The 24162-nt window shown below is 33.6% G+C and overlaps 1 protein-coding gene and 1 long non-coding RNA gene across 5 annotated transcripts in view; both read right to left on the reverse strand.

The window, feature by feature from the left end:
* Window positions 1–24162, reverse strand: part of CSMD3 (CUB and Sushi multiple domains 3) — a 589442-nt gene that overhangs the window by 123241 nt on the left and 442039 nt on the right. For all 4 annotated transcript variants that reach the window (XM_064395032.1, XM_064395025.1, XM_064395049.1 and 1 more), the window contains one exon: window positions 20412–20528. In XM_064395032.1, coding sequence (XP_064251102.1) covers window positions 20412–20528 — 117 coding nt within the window. The remainder of the gene's footprint in view (window positions 1–20411; window positions 20529–24162) is intronic.
* On the reverse strand, window positions 1212–5485 carry LOC135289873 (uncharacterized). Its single transcript, XR_010352605.1, has 4 exons — window positions 5350–5485; window positions 5203–5246; window positions 4341–4465; window positions 1212–1702 (listed from the first exon to the last, which is right to left on the reverse strand). It is a non-coding gene; the product is annotated as an uncharacterized LOC135289873 (long non-coding RNA).

Here is a 24162-nt window from a genome sequence, read left to right on the forward strand (position 1 = left end):
CTGGACAATTTCAATGAGTTTGGAAAGCATCTAACAACAGATGGAATTGGCCAAAAATAGTTTGCTAGTTAAAAATTTCATCAAATAAACTTTAGTTTCATTTTTAGAGTAAGAAATAAATATGTATAGAATTTACATCTGCCTGTTTAAAAAAAATACTGGTATAATTTAAATAGTGTTAGATTATGAACAGTATCCTCAGTATAATTCCTATCTCAAAATTAGAAAATAATTGAGACTAGAAGCTATTGCCAATTATCTAGTACAGTCCTTTTGCAGACAGGATGGCCAGATTGCTCTGGTCCATGTATAATCAGGGTTAGAATTTCTATGGGGATGGAGAACACACAACCTCTTTGAGCAACCTGACCCAGCATCCTGCCTCCCTTACAATTTTTATGCCATGCCTTGCCTTGCCTTTCTTTGTCTTGGTTGAACAGTGCCAACTCTCTACTTTTAGTCATCTTGGTCATCTCAAATATTTGCAGAAGGTGACCAGAACTATTTTTTTCTGTCACTCTTCCCAGGTACAGATGTGAGACCAACTGGCTTACAGTTCCCCCAACCCTTCTCCTTGCTCTTCTTAAAGATAGGAATGTTGTTGTCTTTTTCCAGCCCTTGGGAACCTCCCTCAGCTGTCACAACCTTCCAAGGGTAACTGACCTCCCATGAACTCCATCAAGTCCCGTGGGTTTGCCCAGTTTGTCTAAGTGCTCTTTTGCCTAGTCCTCCCCTAAGTCACCCTTACTCTAGACTTTTCATCTGGTCTCAGGGTTCCGGGATTGTTTTACTGGTAAAGACTGTAGTTAAGAAGAAATTTATTGATTCATGTTTCTCTGAATTTATTTTTCTTCAGAGACTTAATCCCAGATTCAATTCTACACTGACTTTGACTTTCCTAACCTCATCTTTTCAGTGTATTTCAAGTGTTTGTAGTCCTCCTCAAACATCTGACCTTGCTTCAGCCTCTTGAATTTTTCTTTTTTTTTATGTTCAAGTTTTATCAGTAGCTCCTTGTTCATTTGTGCAGGGTCCTTGCTAACTTTGTTTGATAGTCTGATTATTAGCATGGGTCATTACTTTCTTAAAGTAGTGACCCCTGAAAATTAAATTTACTTCTTGGACTTCTCATCTCTCCAGGGCCACGTACAATCAGAGTCTTCCAAAAGAGACTCCTGAATTGCTCACATATCTGACTGTACTGGGTCTGACTGAGATAGAGTTCACTTTTCTTTAGCAGCACTCAGTGCTGCGCTTTGCATTGGCAGCTGGAAAGGTGTTGATAACACACCAGTGTTAACAAGGGCTGGGAGTGGCAAAATCTGGGGGAGGGGACAGAACCAGAACATCTGACCCAAATTAACCAAAGAGCTATTACATACTCTATGATGGCAGCACACATATAAAAGATAAGGGAGAGAGGAGGATTGAGGGGTACTTTTTATTCTACAGTGTTTGCCTTCTGGAGTGACTGCTATGTGTGCTGAGGTCCTGCTTCCTGGGATGTGTCTGAACATTGCTCTCTGATAGGAAGTAGAGATTAACCCTTTGTTTATGCACAGGCAACGTTTTTCTTTACTTTTTTTTTGCTTTAAACCTGCTAGTTGTTTTCCATCGTATTCTCTCTCAGTTGGTCTGCTGGGAAGGGGCTTATATAGTGGCTTGGTGGTATCCAACATCCAGCCAAGGTCAACCTGCAACACTGACCCAGTAAAGAGTTAATCCTAACTCAAAATTCAAACAAGTAGCATGGAATTGTTATTAATGCTAGTACTGATAAAGCAGTATTTACCTGGATAAAATATATTTATTTTATATATTATGCCAGCTATTGGAGCTAAAGAAATATTCTTAACAACTTACATGGATAACAATGGAATAAGATGATAATATAATTCTTCACCCAGGATTTCCCCTTCTTATGAACATTTTGTGTGCCTACTGATTTACTGAAATCAGTAAGCTTTAGTGTAAAATCAAGTCCACTACTGTTGTAATTCAATTCCCTTTAAAAAAACACCAGAAGGACTAACATGGTTTAAGCATTGTTATTACAGAAACTGAAATGTGCAATTCATATAAGCCTGCTGGTGAGACTTCAGGCATTTGTTTAAAGGCTATATCAGCATTTATAATGATAGGTCTTAGTAACTGACAAAGAAATATGAAAATCAGCTCTATTGACTATAATAGAAACCAAATTACTTTTACAGTTCTTAATGCATATATATGTCTCCAATCAAAATCTATTTCAGTCTGGAAAAGACATATACGGACTATATAATGGCCATTATTATCTACAGTAACTTCACTGTTTCTCTAGCACCAAATCAGTTGGAAGAACTGAGAAAAATCCTAACAAACAAAAGGCCCAGATAAATCAACTTATTTGTTAATGAGAATTTCAAATTGTGCTTTAAAATAGTAGTTCAGATAATTTCTTCTAATATATTTAAAACAGTTTTTGTCTAACTGTGAATGAAAAAATAAGGTGTTAAGGCGTCTACCCCTTGTGGTATAAAACAGGTCGAATTTTATAGTTACAGATCTTTCTCAGAATTTGAGGTTACTCTGTAGAAGTTAACTTTTCATAGTTCAAAAAAATTTCTGTTATCAGTCTAAATAATATTTCCAAAAGAGAGTTTTGTTCACAACATGAACAAATAAATTATAACAAATTTATTGCACAGTGAAAAAACCCCATAAAAATCTGTTTCTATGTCTGGTCCACTGATGATACACTCTCTTTGCTTATGATTTAGCTTAATTTTTTTTTTTTTATGAACTCCTATAAAGAAATTACAATACCATATTTAATTATGTTTTGGGAAAGAGAATAAAAAAGAGGAACAAGTCCACATTTTTGAGAAACTTGTTTAAAAACAGAGAAATCTCTCACTAGAGAAATAGTATCTATGGTGATTAAGGATAACAAGTGTGCACCAAGAAAGAAGCAATGCAAATTTCTCATGGATCTTAGCTCCCAAGTCTGGAAACCCCATTCACTGTGCTAAGTGGTGGTTCATGGTCAGTCAGACAAATGATAAATGACAATGGAGAAAAGCTATGCTTTAAATAAACAGGATTCAGGCATAACTCCAGGAAGCAGGAAACTATTGTGTGGTGTTTTCTCTCAATGAGAAAGACTCAGCAAGTCCTTACAGTTGATCATGTTAGTGCCATCAATCAAATGATCAACTGACAGGAAAAACCTTGTGCCCATTCTCATAAGAAAAAGGGGAATTCTTCACAAAACAGACACCTGCATTAAGATTTGACTACCTTAGTATAATGACAATCACTTTCAACCAATTTTCTATGCAGGAGTTACAGATTTTTAAAATTTTTGTAAGGAAGAGAGGAGAGGAAAGCGTGGGGTTCTTTTTCTTTTGGTTTTTTGGTTTGTTGTTTTGGGAAATGGGACATTATTTGCATTTTCACTTCCACAATTTCCTTTGGATGTCACTTTCAAGACATCTCAAGCCATGGAGTAGCCTTGAAAAAATAAATGCATAAATGAATATCAGAATATCTGCATCTAGGAATATTTTAAAGTTAAGGTGCATTTATTATTTATATGAAGTAGCTTTGCAAGCCAAGAGTTTTGCATAACATACCTTAATAATGGAAATTATATATAATAAACTCAGATATGATCTGGTACAAAGGCTTATTATAACCCTTTGTTGTCTTAATCTATGACAGAAGAAGAAAAATTACTTTTACTGTAATGTTAAAAAATTAAGACTATCTACTGCTGGAATTTATATCTGCCCTTCCTACAGGAACACAGCCTTTCTCTTTAAATGGTTCCTTTCATTTAAGTATTTAACTTTGTAACAAACAGCAGATAAGAAACAAATAATTAATTTTTCCTTTGTATTTAGGGTGAATCAGCAATACATTGTGATGCATTGAACTAGAAACACAAATGACAGACTGAATCAGTATTTCAAAAGTAACTTATAGTCATGTAGACACCAAATAAACAGATATTTGCCCACTTCTGCTGAGAAAAATGTCCAGTAAAGCTGCAAGATAATTTGAGTGTTTGTTGGGCTTTTTGAAGAAAAGCAGTTCAGTAATCTCTGAGAAAGTTTTTGAAGGGAAAAGAGATGATCTTACAGAATCCATAGATAGGAGTATTGCTCTCAGTAAGGAAATCTAAATTAATTTTGACCAGCTCATATAAAAGATTTAGAAGACCTGATCTTTTACTCTTCAGTGTAATACATTAGTTTGACATAACACTGACTATGTCTGAGTTAGCACTGCTACTATAATTTCTAAATGAAAATAGTAGCTGAGATCTCATTTAAAAAAAATGTTTCTCCTCTTACATTTCCAAACATTTGGTTGTCTGCCAGTTACTGCTAACACATTCAGTCTGGGCTGTGTCAATAACAGTGATTTTTAGTGATATCAGTTGCATTTCTCTGTAGTGGTTGACACTTCTTATCATGTGCTGTAACAGAAAAATTATTAATTGTTTGTGAATACAAACTAGAGTCTCTGCTAATAGTATCTTGTGTAAATCCTGATTCATTTAAAAGCAACAGAATAAAACAGTTGTTTAGTGCTCCTGACCTTGGAAGAAGTAAAAATTAATTCCACCTGTATGAGCCTCTTGGGTGCACTAGAGACTAGATGTCAAAATAAGGCTAGGGAGGAGTTTAGGTGTAAACCATTGAAAGGGATATTCTTACTGGCATGAGTTAAGGGCAGAGAGGTGCTGACTGAGCAATGAAACTAAATGGAGTATATATATTAATGTTACTAAACATAATCAGATATAAAAATAAAGCAAAAAAATTCTGTAACTGAAAAGTTGCTAAAGCTGCCAATAGGTAAAAGGAACCACCCCCACATATATATATATATATATATATACACACACACATTGGCTATAACAACTGAACTGACTGAACTGTAGATAAGCTACAGAAACTTTACACAAGTTTCCCAGTGTAAAGAAGCATGACTATACAAGACAAACCTAAAAAAGTCCCCAAATATAACAAAATTCTATTTCAACATCATATGTTTAGCACAAATTTACTGGTATTTGTAAATTATCATGAGTGATTAACATAAAAGTCATGGAGGTTTTCCAAACCACATAAAGGTGTGCCAGTTAACTGTACTTGAATAGGGTGAATTAATTGGAATTTATACTAGCTCTTCCCAATGTTTGTGACTTACACTACTGTCTAGTCCTTAATCTTTGTGGAGACTCTCCTTAAAGTCTGTGGAAAAAAAAAACAAACTTTACTGAATCATCTGCTTTTCATCAAGAGTTATTGGTGTTCCTTTGGTAGCCTCAGTTGGAGATGGCAAATGGAATCCTACATTTCCTGGCATGATATCCAGATGATTAGGGAGGAAAAGGCAGAATAAATTATTCTCTCTGCAAACAAGGAAGAGGTAAGGAAGGACAAGAAAGAGTTCTGGCTCTTAAAGCTCACACGTGCCATTTTCCTTCCACAGACAAAGGTGAAGAAAATGGTGTTCCATTCTGTGATCTCATAAAAACAGTGCACACAGATCTAGAGTGAGCTGCAAGCCATCCTCTGCTGTACTTCCTTTTTTTTAATTCTACAAAGGAAGTGTTGAACAGAAACATGATGATTTGTCCTTTCTCTTGTTAGTGTATTCCTGCATTCTCAGACTTGGAGAGGAAGAAAGAGATGGGATCTGCTGATTTCCATGTTTGAGAAAAGGAAAAATTTATCTGAATGTATAAAAAGACAATAAGAATATATTTGGACAAAGAAAATGGGGCAGTTATTAACACTAGAAACTCAGCATGAGGAAGTGATGTTAAATTGCACAGAAAAAAAGCTTACATGCATATTTCCCCACAAATGAGTGCAATTCCACATAAAATGGGAGATTTAGGACTTTTCCTGGAGCTGGAAGAGGACTGAACTCTCCTAATTAGCACATTTCCTGCTTTCTTCTAAAATCAGCAGAACTTATTACACTACATTAACTGTCATTCTCCTCTGGCTTGAAACCTCTGCTTCCCTCTCTGCCTCTCCCTTTCTGCAACTCACATCCCTCTCTCCTGGCCTGAATTATCATGCATACATGTAAAACTCTTGCAGGCTTTCTGCAACAACACCACAGTAGAGAGAAAACAATTTAAACAGTATTTTTTAAAATTTATTGCTAGTTAGATAATGTCATTTTATATTATATTGTTAATTACAGAATATATTATTTGCAATAATTTAAAAATTACTATTGTGTACATCTGCTATCACAGAAACCTGAAGGAAGCATCAAACCACACAACTTTCTTTTCTCTATATTGATTTGTTTTGATTTTACTCAACTGAAATTCAAACACCTATTATTATCATTTGTTTAAACAGGTAGCATAGATTTATTTATCCCTATAGACAAAGAAAAAAGAGTATCTTATAATTTTAACTCCTTTCATACTGTTCAGATTTATTATTTTATATCTGAGATGTTGAATGTATCTCATTTTGCTTTACCTACCTAAAAAATAGATGGTTTTTTGCGCCTTATTCAATATTTTTGGTGAGTGGAAGGAAATGTAACACGACATTTTCAAAGAAAAAAGGCCTCTGTTCATATGTGTTCTGGTTTCAGACAGGACAGGGTTACATTTTGCAGTAGCCAGGAGGGGCATGGCCAGGACAGGAGGTTTTTCTTTACCACCTCATGTTATTGTCAGTGGTTGGGGGGAAGGAAGGTTCTTTGAGGAGAAGGGGCTCCTTCAGATCCTGCAAGCCTGGCAGAGAGAGCCATCTGGTACTGTCTATTATCATCTGGCTTCTTTTCCATGTGAATGGTTTCTTTTCTTATGCCCTCTGTCATTAATACTGTTTCTGTTACTGATCTTATTCTTATCTCATTGCTGTTTACAGTAAATTGTTCTATCTCAAACCATGATCTTTTGAGCCTCCAGTTCTAATCTCCAGCCACCCACTTGCTTGGTGTAGCAAGTGGCAGTTTTAGTGGGAGCACTAAATTGGACCAAATTTCCCAAATCATGACACTGTGAAACTTGCTTGACTTACTATTTTCTTTTCTTTTTTTTTTTTAATTTTTGAAAGAATGTGAGTCTCAAAAACCTCTCATATGTTGCCAACGTCATTTCTAAACTAGGGAAAGAGGGTTGAAGTGATAATGCAGCTGAAGTAGAACAGTTTGAAAAAAAAAAATACAGCTGGCCCTAGGCAGTAATTATATTTTATTTAATAGACTGAGAGTGAGTTAGCAGACCTGGAGCACTGACTAGAGTGAGAATTAGAAATTTAATTTGAATAAAAACTGCATGGACAAAGCCTACTAATAAATAAGGCAATATATTGTTTGATATAAAAGTACACTAGTTTCAAACCATCTTACTGAAACACTTTAATGAAGGTGTGTAGACATTTTCCTGCATTATGTCAGTCCTATACGTAATCTTTCTTAAAAACTAAAGTAGGTCTTTGGTCACAAGTAATGTTTTTTAATTAGGTATTTGTGTGGTATATAACACAACACATTTTAAATCTATGATAACGCCTAATAGATTGATCAGTGATTAAAGCTATATATCTAAATAAAAGCAGAAGAATGAAAAAATTGTTTCACATCTACTTTGCACAGGCTGTGTTTTCTGAGATTATTTTACCAAGGCAGTTGTCAAAGCTGCAGACTTAGCTTTAATTTGAAATTAACTTTTTTTGTACAGTTTAAACTTCTGACTTCAAATCTACTCTGAGGGGAATAGCAAGGGAGACAAAATTATGTGTTCACTACTCTGAAAGTACATCAGTAAGCAACAGAGTAGTGAGAAAAAAAAAAGAAAGTACAATTAATTATATTCTTTTTCTTCTTCTAAATAAAACACTGTTATGATGTGCAAGTACTCAGGATTCTCTGAAAGGCACAAGACAATTAGGTGGAATGCTTTTCACTTGGGCCCAGTAATTGTAACCCGAACAGTTTTTTTCATTAGTTTCTTACAAAATAGTGTGTGAACAGGGAAAGAATCCAAGACTGCACAGCTAACAACTAGTGACATGTACTTTATCCTGAAGAAGTTACTACTCAGATAATAACGTTCTGAGACCAGTTGTGCACATTGCATGATCCATCACTTCATTGGTCCATTTTATTGAGAAAAATGAGTGGAAGAGGTTAGACAATGCACACAGTAAGTAGGAGGCCATCACCTTGCTGCTACAAAAGTGTTCTGAACCACAGAAATGTGAAGAGCTCGGTAATCTTGAACATGGGCAGTATTTTCCAATCCTGCTTCATTGCGTTCTTACACAACTGCTTACATGCTTTGAGAAAACAAAACCACAATCACACTTTCATAGCATCTGACTATCTAAGTAAGATTTTCTGAAAAGAAAAAAAATAGTAGAAGTAAAACAACTGAATTTTGTTTATTGTTAATTTTTCTATTGCAGTCTCTGAACTGATGGAGAAAGGAAACACCTGCAACTTTTTGTTGTTTTTTCTGTAGATCTTAACAGTCGCCTTTATACAACAAAAGAGATATCCAAAGAGACAACAGATCTAGAAAAATTGGTTTTGTTGATGACTCATGTGATGGTAATAACAAAATCATTCATAAAATTATTATCTATATAAACACAAATTACATTAAGTTCAAATTAATTGAATTTTTCAAACCCCTTCATTATACTTCTGGGAAGAACTGACGTTTTTAATGTAAGAAAATTATAAAAAAATGTATCAAGGGACCATGAAGTGGGCTAATAAGGTATTTAAGTAAGGTGCCCAAATTTGAAGGCTGTTCTTCCTTTGATAAATGTGTTTTTAAGCCTCTTTCTAATGCTTATGGAGGGACCACAGGGAGACTAATCTCTTAAGTAATATACATAGTAGAAGGAATAAACAATTTCAATACTGGAGTAACAATAGTAATAATAAGAAGAATACAATAATAGAAGACTATTATGCCAAAATAAAAAGAACTTTATTAAGATAGGAGGTTTAATTCAAACCATACTATTAATTATGTAATAAAGGTTCTAGATTTATTGACAAAGTCACTTTGAAAAAGCTTTGTTTCTTCAGTCACCTCTCAGCTAATTTAGAGCTACTAATTAGAAGTACAACAGCTTTCTACATAAAATAATTTTCTTTATCATCCTACTAGTAAATGTTAATGTTTTGATCAGATGATTAATCACTTCATTCATCTGAAACAAATTACCACTTCAGTTTACTGAATCATATGGATGAAATTAATATTTGAGTAATTATTTTTCTTTTCATTAGTAGGCAAACCCAAAATAACTCCCAGTGGAACACAAAAAAAAAAAAAAGAAAAACAAAACAAAACAAAACAAAACAAAACAAAAAAAAACCACAAAAAAACCACCACCAAATAAACAAAGAGAGAAAACATTGAAATAATCTTTCATAGTCAAAATCATCAAAAATTATATAAAGGAAACATGTGAATGGAAAAAGTGAAAATATTCCAGCCATTTGATAGCAGTAAATACAAGAAACAGGACTTCATCAATGTGATCCTTATAGTAAATAGAACCACTTATCAGTTGCCAGTCTGATGTGGCAGATCAGACTGCCACAGATGTGTTGCTAGTCTGCCTGAGTCTATAAATGAAATGTGAAGACAAAACCTAGGGAAGATTTCAAGACCTAAATGAGAAACTTTTTGTGGTTTTGGAGAAAGCAAATCTTGCATAACAATCAGCTTGTCATTTCAGGATCTACAGTCCTTTATAGAATAAGGGAATGGGAGAAAGGAGGATGAGAATAGGAGGAACAGATGGCTTGGAGAAACGAAAGTTTGACTTGGTGATTCAATAATGAGAAACCTTACACAACACAGGCTTTCTAGAAGCCTATTTCTAATTGTCTATTACAACTTCTAAACAGTGCAAGTGGGTGTTTAACATTACATGAATTTTAAAATGACAGGTCCCTCCAGACCTCAAGTATTAAAGCAAAAAACAGAGTATTCCATCCAAAATTACATTTCATACATACACTGTTAGAGTGAAACTTGAGGTGTGATAGTCACAACAAGAGAAACACATTACTCTGACATCATCCCAAACATTTACAAACCTGGACAGATGTGGCTTTATCAGGGGCTTTATCAGACCAGTGCTCTTGCACAGTCTCACCCCATGTAAATAACAAAGTTTATATTTGCCTTTTTCTTCTCATGCAACTCTCATATAATCAGTTAGAGCTGAGAAAGTTTCAATAGCCAAATGTTGGTTTCAGGGAGGCTTTACCCTTTTACAAAATGTAGGTATATGTACATGTGTATGTATCCATATATATATACACACACACACTACTTTTCCTACTCTTCCCATTCCTTCTTTTGCCATTCATCCCTTGTAATCATCAAATTTTATGGTCTTCCTCTAGTTTTCTGCCTTACTGACATCCCCTAGATGCCACCTCTCAGAAACAATAGGACTGTCATCCTACAGTTGCTTCCATGATGGCCTCCAAAACCAGAAATTCAACATCTTCACTAAGGAATAACTCAAAGTAGTTTTGTCTCACCAAATAGCTGTATTTTGACAGTCTTTCAATGACTTCCCAAAATACAATTCAAGTTCTAAACTCTTATAAAAAGATGGGTTTTTTTTTTTTGTCTCAAAATATGTGTAACTACCAACTTCCAAATTTGTTTTTTTCCCTCTTAGAGAATTTATTCACATTTTCCTGAAATTTACTCATGTTATCAGAACAGAGGCAATTCATCTCTATCTAAAATTCAACTAGAAAATGTCTTTTAAAATTACTATAAATAAACAACTGGATACAAACAGCAAGTGGCTAACACTCTCCCTCCCCTTTTTTCAGTAAAACAGATTGTTCAGGGATTCTCTTTCTAAGCAAGTGGAATAATCAGCCAGTTCTGCAGTCAGGAATATATATTGAAGAAACATAAAGCAAAATATAGTGGGGACTGCAAAGACATTTTTATTTGTTTTCTAAACAAATGAAATTAAATAGAAATCACTGAGAGAAATCCAGTATCTTTGAACTTTGTATCTGTGTACACAGTGGTGAACACAAATATTTGAGTCAATACAGGTACTCTTAATTGAGAGAGAATTGGCTTATATCCAAAGGAATATAATGAAGAGGAAAAGTAAGAAATATGGATTACAAGTATGTCAACAGGGCCTAACAGTGAATCATTTTATAAGCAGAAGATGTTTTGTAAAATTAAGTTTTGCAGTTCCTTGATGCTAGTCTGATCCTAATGAGCTCCTTCCCTGAAATATATCAGAATATTTCAGGATGGAAACTTGGCCATGGTCGCACTAAATTTTCATGGTATCTCTTTCCAGGTGTCTGTCTCTACTGCCGACAAGCGAAAAATGTATCAGGGACGAGGCATTTCTGCAGCTGTTCTGTTAGGATGATTTTCCTATTGCTTTTTGGAGCTACAAAATAGGAAAATGCAGTGGAGGGGGAGAAGCATAGCAAAAAACCCCAAACTTCTAAAACCAAAAAACCACAAACCCCAAGAGAAAGAAAGACCTGATCTCTGCAACTGGCCAGGCTTGAAGACTGAGAAAGCAGCTTTTTTACTCAGGCAGAGATTAACAGTAAAAATTATGTCTCCATTATTAATATAACTTTATGATAAGATGTCCTAACAAATGGAGATTCAAGATTTTGCTATTGTCCTTCCAAAGTACTGAAATCCTGTCCTAAGAAGTAAAACAAACAGAAAACAGAACTGTTCAGAATGTGTGTCACCATCCAGTTTCCTCCTTGGGACAGTAACATGTGTTGAAAAGCTTTAAGCCATGATTGTAATGTAGTCTTTCCTCCAATATTTGGAATAACCAGAAACCCAGACTAATTTCAGCTATTTTAATAGCAGCCTTTTCTATGAACAAGATTTGATGAGTAAATATTTGGAGCAGCTGGAGTCATACTGCTTAGAAAATTAAAAAAAAAAAAAAAACAAAACAACAACAACCAAAAACCAAGAAAAAGTCTTTAGAAATCTTTCATTAATTCAATCACATTACAGTAAAATTGTTTTACTTATTGGGGAACTGTGAATTTCTTTGAAGACCACAGATGTGGTCTTATTCGACTTTGGGTTTAGGGTATTAAAAAGGCAGCTCTACTGGTGCTATATGTTTATAGTCAAACTCAATAGCTTAAGCTATTTTGTCGTCTGTATTTAATTGGTCATTATTATATTCAAATACATCATTAATATTTGAGCCAAAACTAATCATTTTTATTGAAAAAAATCTAAAAACAGCACTGAAAAAAGTCACTTTAGATCATATGAAGCAACTAAATTCTTTAAATTTCATTTCAAAAATATGTTGAATAGTTTGAGGTCCTTTAAATGTCACCCTATGGTAACTTTTTATTGGCATCTGCTCACTTGGCAAGCATGTTAAGCACTGAACCAATGAATAAAGTACTCCCCAGCTGTGAGTTTGAGTATATAAAACCATCTAGTTCTTCCTCTCAGAACCTAGGAGATTCATAGTTAAATGGAAAGAGATGCAAAATGACCTTCTGGTACTTCTGTAATTTATATTGTTAGCATCTCAATGACACAATCTTGTCCTTGAATTAGTAAAGCAAACCAGAAGTTAATAGTCATACAACTAATGCTTACCTCTCTTCTTAAAAAAAAAATCTTAGACTGTAAGCTCCAGCTATTCTATGGAAAACCTGCAGCACAGTAATCCACGTCTACTTGAAATTATGATAGAAAATATATTCACTATCTATCAGGTATGTTTGATAGACAATATTTTGCCACTGGACTATTCCTATTTAAATAAAAGTAGTGTTATTGTTCTATGTTTGAAATACAATGAAAAATAAAAATATTTTGCACAACCTTGTTAAAAGTAACAAAATATTCTTCAAAAGGAATAAAGTCCTACATTAAAGAATAAATAATTTCACAGTTTGTATATTGAACTTGTACAAGAACTTGTACAAGAACTTAAATTCTTGTACTATAACTATTTTTATACTAATTTTAAATTATTAAAATACTCATATTTTAAATAGCACTTTTCGGTACATATATTGTGTATTCTGGAGAAGAGAAAACTTAGTACTCACGAAACTCCCTCCCTAAACTTCAACTAAAATTATTTCCAGCATATAATCAATTCTGTCTTTCATTTTCCTTTGTCAGGTGGAAACATAAATCCATTAGGTATTCATTCTGAAGACAGGCTACAGGGCATGGCTTCCTCTACCTGTAGAAAAACTAACATACTGCAGTCCTTCACCTGAAATTCTTATGTCCAACAACACTCTAAAAAGGAGAGATATTACTGTCAAATATACACTTAATAATAAGACATTTTATTCACCTCCACCATTAGGTTTAAAACATTTGAGGGTGAGGAATCACTAAGAACAGCTTGAATTTGAATCAACCAATCCCAAGGCACTAAATGATTGCTCACTGAAACGTATCAGAAATAGCCAGCTTTACCACATAAAATCATGAAGTTGTGTGTGTGCAATGTGGCTGCAGGATGGATGCAGATCACATATGCAATGTTCTGTAATTCATTTAACCCTTCATAACTGCCAGAACAAATATGACAAAATAAGGCTGTGCTGTTTCTTTTAAATTACAAATAAATTACGTTCTTTCAAAAATTGCAGATAGATAATTTAGATGGGTTGAATTGCACCATAGGAATATGTATCTCTATTTGTTCATTGGAGCAAGGATCTGAATGGCTTAGATTAGATATCTATTTAATTAGGTGTATAACTAAAACAAGAGGAAATGTATTCCAGCATAGGATTCAATTATTACATGTATACACATCTATTTGCTTTGCCTGCAAGCCTAAAATCTATGTACACATAAATCTGCATTATTTAAGGGTAGCACTTCAAGACATTCACAGATTTAGATCATCCCCACTTGGATTATACAGATTAAAACACAAATCCTGTCACTGTAGCTAACTCCAAAAGTCCCAAATTTACATTTATGGATGAAGACTTTTTTTTTCATTAAGATTTTCATGTCCATTTGGTATATAGAAGATATACTTCTAAGCTTTTTATTTCTGGCTCAACACCAGTACATCCTTTTCTTGCTAAATTGCGCAAAATACGAGTCAGATTCTACCAATTTTTTTTTTTTTCATTATATAGCTATACAATCTTCTTACTTTAAGGAAGAAATGAACCATGCCTTTGTATGGTTAATTTTATGCATTCTAAATTTCAGAAAAAGTATCCGTTTATCATATTTAATAAAAATAATAGTGGAAAATAAATTTGTACTCAGTCATTCAATGCACATTGAATGAACATTGAGAATATTCCATTTCTATTGTGGTAGGAGGGTGCATTAATTTGTTTCAAGCACAATGAACACAATCTACATATTTTTCTGGCCCTAAGCAACCTGACTCCATGCTTAACCACCTTCAGTTCTCTTCATTAACTCTCAAAATTAAATATGAAAAAGAGCCAAATGAAAAGACCTATACCTGTCATGTTAAGTCCACTCAGAGAATTTTCAAATTCAAGCAATATTCTGACAATGAGCTGAATTAACATAAAGCAACATTTATACCAATGTTGTGTATGTTTCCACTGAAACACTCATTTTCATTCATTCATTAAAAAGAATTACTTCAGCAATTGTAATCAAATATTACATATAAATATTACCTTTATTAAGCGTTTTATGTCTGGGATGAAAAGAACTTCTGTGTCTGCCTGATGTCCTCTGCACAATGATTTTGCAGTTCTGGCAGGGTTTCTAAAGTCTATCATAAATGAAACTCCTGCTAATATACTTTTGAATCAAGCTTAATTAGCTGACTGGAGAAAATTGAAGAAAAGGACTGCCATAAATTTTTTTAAAGCTGAGATCTTACAGTTTAGTTTCAAGAATTTACCAAGAATCATTATAATCTAACTAGTACAAAATCCTTTGAAAATATTGCAGTAACAGAATGGTGCTGAGATATAAAAACATCGCAACAAAGTTAAAAGAATACCAAGAAAAAAGGATGAGGTGTAGATTTTCTGTCAATTATTGGTATTACTTATACAGCAGGTACTTCTTCCTATTGTCCACATAAATATTTTTATGTACACCCTCAGCATTCCGTGATGATCACTCTATATTTTAGAAAGCTGAGAAAACAAACCAGAAAACTGAATTACTCAACTAAATTTGATTTCATTAAATTTCTGGATTAAATGATTCATGTTTTTAAAATATTTTTAGTTTTTATATGAAGTGCTCTTTGATAGTCAATTTTTATCTTTTTATGCAAGAATTTTGTGAACAAATACAAAAATATACATGATTTTTTTTCTTTAAAAAGTAGTTTTATGTTTACATAAAAAGCATCAATAAATAAATGGTCCCTTTTCTTGGAAGTCATTTGAGTTGAAGTAATTTTCTTTTTGGGAAGGAAAGGTGGGCTGACTTGCTTTTTATAAAACATAGGGTACAAGCTGGATGTCTCTTTCTTCTGAAATTAGTGTCTTGAACCTTTATACAGTTGGACACTCAAGCTTTTGGGGCAGTCTTTGTGGCTTTGCTCCATCTTGTTGACAAGTAATCATTGTTTGAACAGTGCCGTCTCACAGCTTTGAAGTGTTTGCTTGTATAAAAGAGGGTAGGAGCAGAATCGGGAGCTGCTGGCTATAGCAGCATTTTGATATTTTAAATAATATTCTTTCATTTCTATCTCCCTTTCAGCAAAGTACTGCTTAATTCAATAATTGTTTAGTTTATGTTTAAAAATATTGATGCGAGCTATTTAGCCAGACATTTCCATCCATTTTTACTTAAGATGGAGAGTTAAACCCTCCACATTTTAAAAATGTCAGTCCGTATGCATCTGCCACATTTCTTAAATTATATTAAGACGTACACAGCAGTGATGATGGATTCCAGTTACTAAAATGTCTTTACTGTAGATCTACATCTGTAGATGTACAGATGTTTTACTGTAATTCAGCTAGGTGTTATCATTAAAACGATTTTGGTTCTCATTCCCTCTTGATGTGAGGATGTGATTTGGCACATTCTGCTCCTTATAATCTGTCCTTGCCTGTCTTTTTCTTTCCAAATATAATCTGAGTTTGTAATCAAATCAAACAGTACTGAAATTACTTTACTGTGACATGACTGTTAAGGGGTCTAACAGTTGTAGATGCAGTGAGCTGTCTAACAGAAAACATACGTTGACACCATTGTTTGATCAGTGTGTATTTTCACTGGCAGAATAAAATCTGTAGGTTTATCTTCCAGTAATTGGTAAAAAATTATTCTTTCAAGGACACTATTAATAATAATAACAATAATCCCAATGTTCAGCTGTTTGGTTCTAATTCTTTCTTTCCTGTGTTGCTAATATGGAATAACTCAGGTCTATCTCCTAGAAATTTAAGACAAGACATAAGAAAAAGCTGAAAATGGCATAAATGTGTCTGTGAATATAAGCCAGTTATTCAGGAATTGAAGAGAATATTGGAATTAAATTTCCCTGTTTACCATAAGCAAACTGGATCTACCTTCATTGCCATAAGAAGTCTTGTCCCAAAATATCATTCTCATCAATAAAATTCTTGCAATTTTTAAATTATATATTCTTGTAGATGTAAAGCAAATGTTTCCATGGAAACTAGACATTTTCCCAATTAATGTTTTAGCTTCTAGCCAGGAAAATATAGTTCTGCTTTAAATTTCATAAATTTTGATGGTACTAAGAAAATATATTTATTTTGTGATAGCATAGCTCAAAGCCACACTTAAATACCTTACTCTGTATGTTCAATCTATCTTTTTGCTCTAACAAAAAGGAAAGCCATTTGCTGAGGCCAGCTGATATAAAATCTATTTTACTGTTAAAAATATTAATTTAAAAAGAAGTATAGGTGACACCATTATACAGAGTAAAGCATACAAATTAGGTCACGTCCATTAGATAAAATAAATAAAATCTCAAACATCTGCATTTTAATTGTAACCAAAGCTGTATTTCAGGATTGAACAATTAACAATCATTACACCACTTTAAAATATCAGTGGGAGAGTGTCAGATAAGAAGCTGAGTCTTCCATGTTTACAGAAGATTTTGCCTGTGGCACACTGTGTGCTTTTGTGAATCATTTATCTTGTAGCTTAAACCTGTCATGGTATGAAATATTGCAACTGTGATTCTGCATGACAGAATAATGAAACACTGGGAAAAAGTCCACATTGAAATGACTTTTCCACAGAATTTTTGACTTGAGAACCCAAGAAGCTGCAGATGAAATAGGTTTTCTTTTCAGTCCATCAAAAACTAATCCAGGCCAATGAGTTCCCTTCTACACATCGAATATGTTATTACATTGTTTGTGGGTTTTGTCTCTATTGACTAGGTTTTCACTTTTTTTTTTCCTACTAACTGTTCTTTAAGTTCTCATATACTGTATTGGATGCCAAAACAGTTCTTTCCATTCAGCAAATATTTGATTGCTGTATTTCACATTGAAAGTTGGAGCCACAGAGAAGATGACAGATTTGTTGTTGTTTCCTTTAGGAAAATTAAATTATCATATGTCAGCATCTTTGCTGGAGTACCCCTTTGTAGCAATGCACCTGAACAACTTAGACTACATTGTATGCAAGCCATACAGCTTGTAGTTCTTCTTATCAGAGCCCTCTGGAATGCATCAGGGTTACAAAGACATAAACTGTTCTAAAATAAGAAAGAAAAGGCTGAGAAACAGAATATCAAAACCGCAAGAATTGATAACAGAGAGCTGTGGGGCACCTGGACTGTAACCAGTCACATGCTCTGAAGAGCGTTTGCAGAACGCATAGACAGGATAGCGGCAGCAATCAAGAAAAGCATGATCAGCGTGTGCAGTAGTTTTGGAATATATAAATATGTGCATAATGTAAACAATAAACAGCTTCTGCTCAATCGTATTGGTTAGTCGCACAGGAATCCTGGTTTCCCACACCCCTTCATTCTCAAAAAGGTTATTTTGACTCTTTTTTGTTGTGAGTAATCTCTGTCAAATCTACATGATATGATGCATATTACCAAGTGAATTAAATATGAAATCTGGTATCTTTTTTCACAAAGGCCAGAGATTTTGTGACTATTTGTCAGTGAGTGATCCCTACATCCCAAGAATTGCAAGTGAAGACTCTTAATGCAGTATCTTCTATCAGGACCCAAAACAAGTTACAGGAACAAACATTCTACTTACTAAAATTGATCTGAAAGACCTCAGCATTGCAATTTTATGGCTGTTCTCCTGTGAAACTGAACTTAAATATATTTTGATGAGTGAGAGGTAAAAGCTATTAGATAAAACACATTCATTACTCATACTCATTACTCACAAAATTTCAGACTGAGACAAATAATTACATTGAATGTAAAAAACTTCAGTTAAATCAATTGTCAAAATTACTTTGTCTTTCTTTATGGCTTTTACTGGAATAATTTTAGTAAAGACAGATTACAGAAAGAGCCCAGGTCAGGAAAAAAATCTATATTAATAATTTACAAAGAAAAATTGAACACCAGTATACAATTCAAAGAAAGATTCAGATTTTAAAATGTGAGCTTCTGGCTGTGACGAATTCTGCTTCCTATTCCATATGAGTATCATTGGAAAAAAACAGCTAAAAGAGAAATATCTTTTTTGGCACTAGTTTCAATGTGTCATGTCATCCTCATTTTGAGTGGTTACTACCAGATACCTTTTTTACCTTTCTCTTTCAACAGAGTTTTGTCTTCTGCATTCACAAAAGTGGATCAAATATCACCCATCATATATTCTACAGGTCCCTGAACTAATTGTCAAAATACACTATTTAAATACAAGAAAAAAAGGAAAGGTCTATCCAAGGTAGGACAGACAAAAAGTTTAGGTATTCTATATTTATATTCCACAATATATCAATGAATCTTTATATGCTAAGGTTAAGCATATTTAAACTTTTTTTTTTGCATCAGCATTTTTTCTCTAATCACTGTGAAACAGTTAAACAGAATTCATTAATACTGTCAATATCATGCTTAGTTTGTAAGAAAACCAGCATTTCCCAAATAATTCCAAATAACTATGGAGAGCAGTGGGATTTTTCCCCATTTCCATGTGCCGTTTTGGGAAATCTGGCTTTATTTCTGGAAATCACAAAACTACACATTTTGTATCCATTATTGTAGTAATTTTAAGGCTTTACATGTTGACATCTGTTTCAAAAAGTACCGCTACAATGATATTGAGTAACTTCAGATTTGATGAAAATGGGAGGATATAAACTTTACAGTTTATCTAAAAATTATTAGCTGTGTCAGAAGTCCATGCTTATAATAGCTAGAAATAAACAAAACATTTTGGAATAAGGAGAAATTGGCATGACTTAGGAGACAATACTTTTAAAAATCTATTTATTTCGTAGTAGTCTATGCACCTCTACACCATACTCAAGAACAAGCTAATTGGATATTCAGGGAGCTCAGATATCATGAGATATGGCAGATGGACACACAGCAGCTGAAGCACTGTCTTTAATTTGGCTAAGATGTTTGCAGAATCAGCATGAAGGAAGGTTAAGAAATACCTATCCCCATCCCCAGGCACCTGTTTTTTGACAAACTGAAATGTGAGCTGGGGGTCATAACGAAGTCCTTCTTATCCAAGCATAAAGCTACAGCATGGATATTTAAAGCTTAAATGATACTCGGTATGTGGCATACTGCTTACCAAGAAGTGATAGAGAACAAAATAACCATCAGCTGGTATCATAGACATTTAATAATAAAGTGAGATAGAATAATTCATAAATCCAGGGTGGTAAACTGTCTTTGTATGGGACAGAAGACACCATTAAAATATTTGTTTAATCAAGGGAAAAAATGTTAGCATGGAAGTGGAGTTTTCATGGAGGATCAGATTATCTACAAAAGCCAAGCAGACATCTGCTGCTCTAATTTCATTTGTCATAAACACTATGCCATTGTTTGTCAATAAAGACTATGCCTCTTGCTTCCCCTGCTTACATGGACTTACTGGAGCTATGCTTCACTTTCTAGAGTGTAGAAGACACTGGGTGAAGAGAAACCTGAAGTAGTATCACTAATATATTTTGTTAGCATCACAGTAGTATTCTAAGTTACATGCTAGTTATCACAGTGAGACAAAAATATTGAACACTAATTTCAAAAGATAAAGGCCAACATAAGTGTTTTGAGAAAACAATGCACTATAAAATTATAAAAGTGCTAGTAGAAGTATCAGCTTAAAACAGCTTATTCACATTAATAATTTTATATAAAAGCAACCATACAAATAATCCAGAATTGTTGAAAGTATACAAGCAACAAAAAGATATTAATGAGACCAGACCTACTTACCAAATTCCTTAGGAACAGTGATAGAGTAAATACAGTTGTGACCAACACTATAATTCTTGGGGTAGTTTGGTGATAATACAGTCCCTTCAGAACCTGTTGATCGGCTTCCACAGGGCGCTAGAAAGTGAAGATAATTTGTTTTAAAAAATGTAATATAATTAAAAAATCAGTTTAAATTGTGTTACAAAGCAGAGTGATGCAGAGTCCCCAGGCAGGTGTATTTGTTCTATGTTAGAATATGGTATTATGGGAAATTTTATTACACTTCTACACTGGATTAAATTTGTACATGCTGTGACATACCAAGTATGAGCAGTTTTCTCATATATCATATGAGAATTGATGACATTCTGCAGTTTTCCAGATCAATTATTTTTTCTTTAAGATTTATAAACCTTCTTAATAAAAGAAATGATGTGGTTTATATTCAGTATGCTATTATTTACAGCATACAAAACTATTATTCATTCCTATGATGCTTTATACTATGTTAAGAGCATAGATTATACAGCCCTTCTGCACACTCATGCCAACACACTCATTATGCAAAATAATGTCTACAACTACTGATATAAGAAAGTCAAGTTTTCTTGACTGAACGTGATGTACCACTTACTTATATCTCAATTATTTATAACTTTATATATAAAAAGTTATGAGCATATACTTTTCTTTATAACAGAAACATCATGTTTATGCTACCACAGCCATAATACTTGATCAAATGGAAGATAGATATGAATGCTTTTTACCACAACAATACATTTTTCTAAGGCATATAACAAAACTTAGTATTTGGCATTACTCAAAAATGTCAAGCAAGAAACAGTGTTATTTCTTTTTATTTCATCAGAAATACAGGTGCATATATATGAAACATTATTCAATGTTAGTGGTTTCCTATGTCTATTACCTGCTTGTCACAGAGACTTTGTAATTTAGGGTTTTAATTTAGATTTAACCCTAATCTATTTTAAAGAATACGACATCTCTTTAGAATAATTTTTCTCTTTTGGACTATAAAACATTTTTAATGAGTTTAGTGTTAACTTATCTATTTTACAAATTTACTTCCTGTTAAGATATGAATTTATAAATTAATAGTACTCAATGTTTCATTTGCTAAACACATCTGGGGTTTTTTTGTGGCATTCTCTCAAAATATTTGCATTATTTAAGAAAAAGATGGTTTTCTTACTACTATTCCAGACTTTATCTCAGTACTTGTCATACTAAATTCAAGACATTTATTAGTGTCGCTACAAATTATCTATTTTAACACTACTTTTACTTAATTCACACAAAATTTTTGGTGGAGTGTATCACGCAAAGAACACATCTTTAAAATGTAGCAAGTTAATACCCCAACACTTTGAGAACAGGTTTATGCAATTTGCATTAGCATGTATTCCTTTCAGTATGGTGTAACTTCAGAGTTTGGCAGGCTGAGTACCTGAAACTGGAGCAGATGGCACCTATTGCTCCAGTCTGCATACACTGCTTGGAAATTATTTAATGGACTGCTGTGAAAGTCACGGTATTTGAAATATGTCAACAGAAGGGTCATGACTTTTGCTTGTGCAGATGTGTATGCATGTGGCAGATGTGGCACATGCATATGCTCCAGATATACTGGAGCTAAGTATATCTTATACTTATCCAGTAAGATATACTGGAGCTTAGCAAATCCATCAGGACCCAGACCAGGATGAGCTCTTGGTGAGGCTCAGGTCAGAGGATGGACACACGCCCTGACACACAGAGTAAGCACTGACTCCCACATGTACATGGAATATTGCCCTCTGTGGCTAAAAGAGTAATCTCAGTGCCTTCCCTCAATCCACGACCATGTGGAATATCAGAAATTCATGATCTTTTGTGAAAACATATTTAGATAACGGAACTGCTGGGACTTTTTCCAAGAAGCAGTAAGTGTCTTGGCTGTGCCTCATTTGCAAAGACTTATTTGCCATGAGTTACTGGGAAAACACAAAGTAAAAAACCTTCACTACATAAATGTGGCAAATATTTGTGATAAAAACAGATCTTCTTACCAGCTTGTAAGTACTCAAGATTTTCTATTCAAGATTTTTGATTAAACAGAAGTGAATATGGAAGAATATAAGCAACAAAAGCATTAAAATAAGAGAAATAAGATTGTCAAAAAATTTATCCCTAACTCCATTTCCCTCTTTACTGTTTGCCAGTTGAACAATTAAGCTACAATCCAATACCCGTGTCCCACACTAGCATTCACATCATAATTACACCTTCCTAATCAGCAGAAATAATGTGCAAATTTAGGGTAAAACTACAATTCCACTAAAATCAATGGCATTGACACAAAAGGAACATAATTTCACCATTAATGAAACTTGAAGCCTTTGTACACAGAAGCAGTACTTAAAATAAAAAGCTAAATGTGGTCCTCAGCATATAGTGGACCATTACTTATAAAAAAAAAATAAAGATTTTTATATACCCTGTTTCATTTCTATTCTAACAGGTTATGAAATTAGTAAAGGTTTTATCTTAATTGTAAAAGAGTTCTTACACTAGTATGCTTAAATCAGAGTAAAATATATTTAACTATGTTCAGATCTAGACAAAATATATAATGACACTTGCAAGATAGTATTGTGAAAGCAGATACAAAAAAAGTCACTAGATTTATTTAAAAAGTCAATATATTTATTGAAAAGTGCTTATAGATATCTAGAAGTCATCAAACCCAGAAATTTTTGCAACTTTAAAAATCTGAGAGTTCCCATTAATACTGAACTATGGTTAAGATAACTTCCAAGTCTCTAAAAGGTGAAAATAATACCATTTTCTTTTACAGCTGATAATTAAAATGTTTATATGACATTTGTATGAAACATCTAAACATTTTTCCCACACACTGAGTTCCATGAAAGTAACATGCATCTGCACTGGATTTAAATGGGGATATATATGTTCACAAAAGAGAAGCTGGCATATATCTGTTCACACAAGGGGAGAACACTCTATGTCTGAAGCAGGATTTCCAGTGAGGATCTTTCAGGTACATGGTCTTTCAACAAGAGTTGTCTGCAGCCTTTGCTACAATGTACTCAGTACAGACTGGAGTTAGACATGACTGGCATATGCAACACATGCTGATTGTATAATCAGCAGTAAGAACCTAATACCTGTGTTAAGTATTTTTTTTCCTTGAATTTCTTTCCTTGGTCTTCTCATTCTGGATTTTTTTCACTCAGCCCTTTCTGAGTTTACTTTTCCCCTTATTATGTCCCTTATTTTCCAACTGCTTTTGTAATGACTCTTATCTTCACAAGAATTCACATTCCTAGATTTCAAAAACAACCATTATATAGAGAAGTTGGTTCATGGCGTAAGCATTCAGTTGACCTTTACAAGCTGAGAAAATGTTAAATTTTGTAAATCATTAGGTAGTGAATAATTTAACTCTTATAGCAGCTGGACAGCCCTCCAAGACATTTCTGAATGTGTCAGGGAGGAGGAAGAGATTTGCTTGGTAATTTAGTAAACTTAGAGAGCTCACTGACTGTATTTCCTTCCTTGCATTTTGAGAAATGTTTAATTTAAAATGCCAAAAAGTTTCAAGAAGAAGAGATTTTACCCTGACCGACACTAAACATTAATGCTCAGAAATCAAAGATGGACATGAAATCATAGCTTCAGTGAATTGAAAACATTACCTTGATACAAACATATATTTTTCCCTCCAGAAAACAGCTATCTTTGA

The sequence above is a fragment of the Passer domesticus genome, chromosome 1 (genome assembly GCF_036417665.1).
Source record: "Passer domesticus isolate bPasDom1 chromosome 1, bPasDom1.hap1, whole genome shotgun sequence".
In the NCBI taxonomy this organism is placed as follows: domain Eukaryota; kingdom Metazoa; phylum Chordata; class Aves; order Passeriformes; family Passeridae; genus Passer; species Passer domesticus.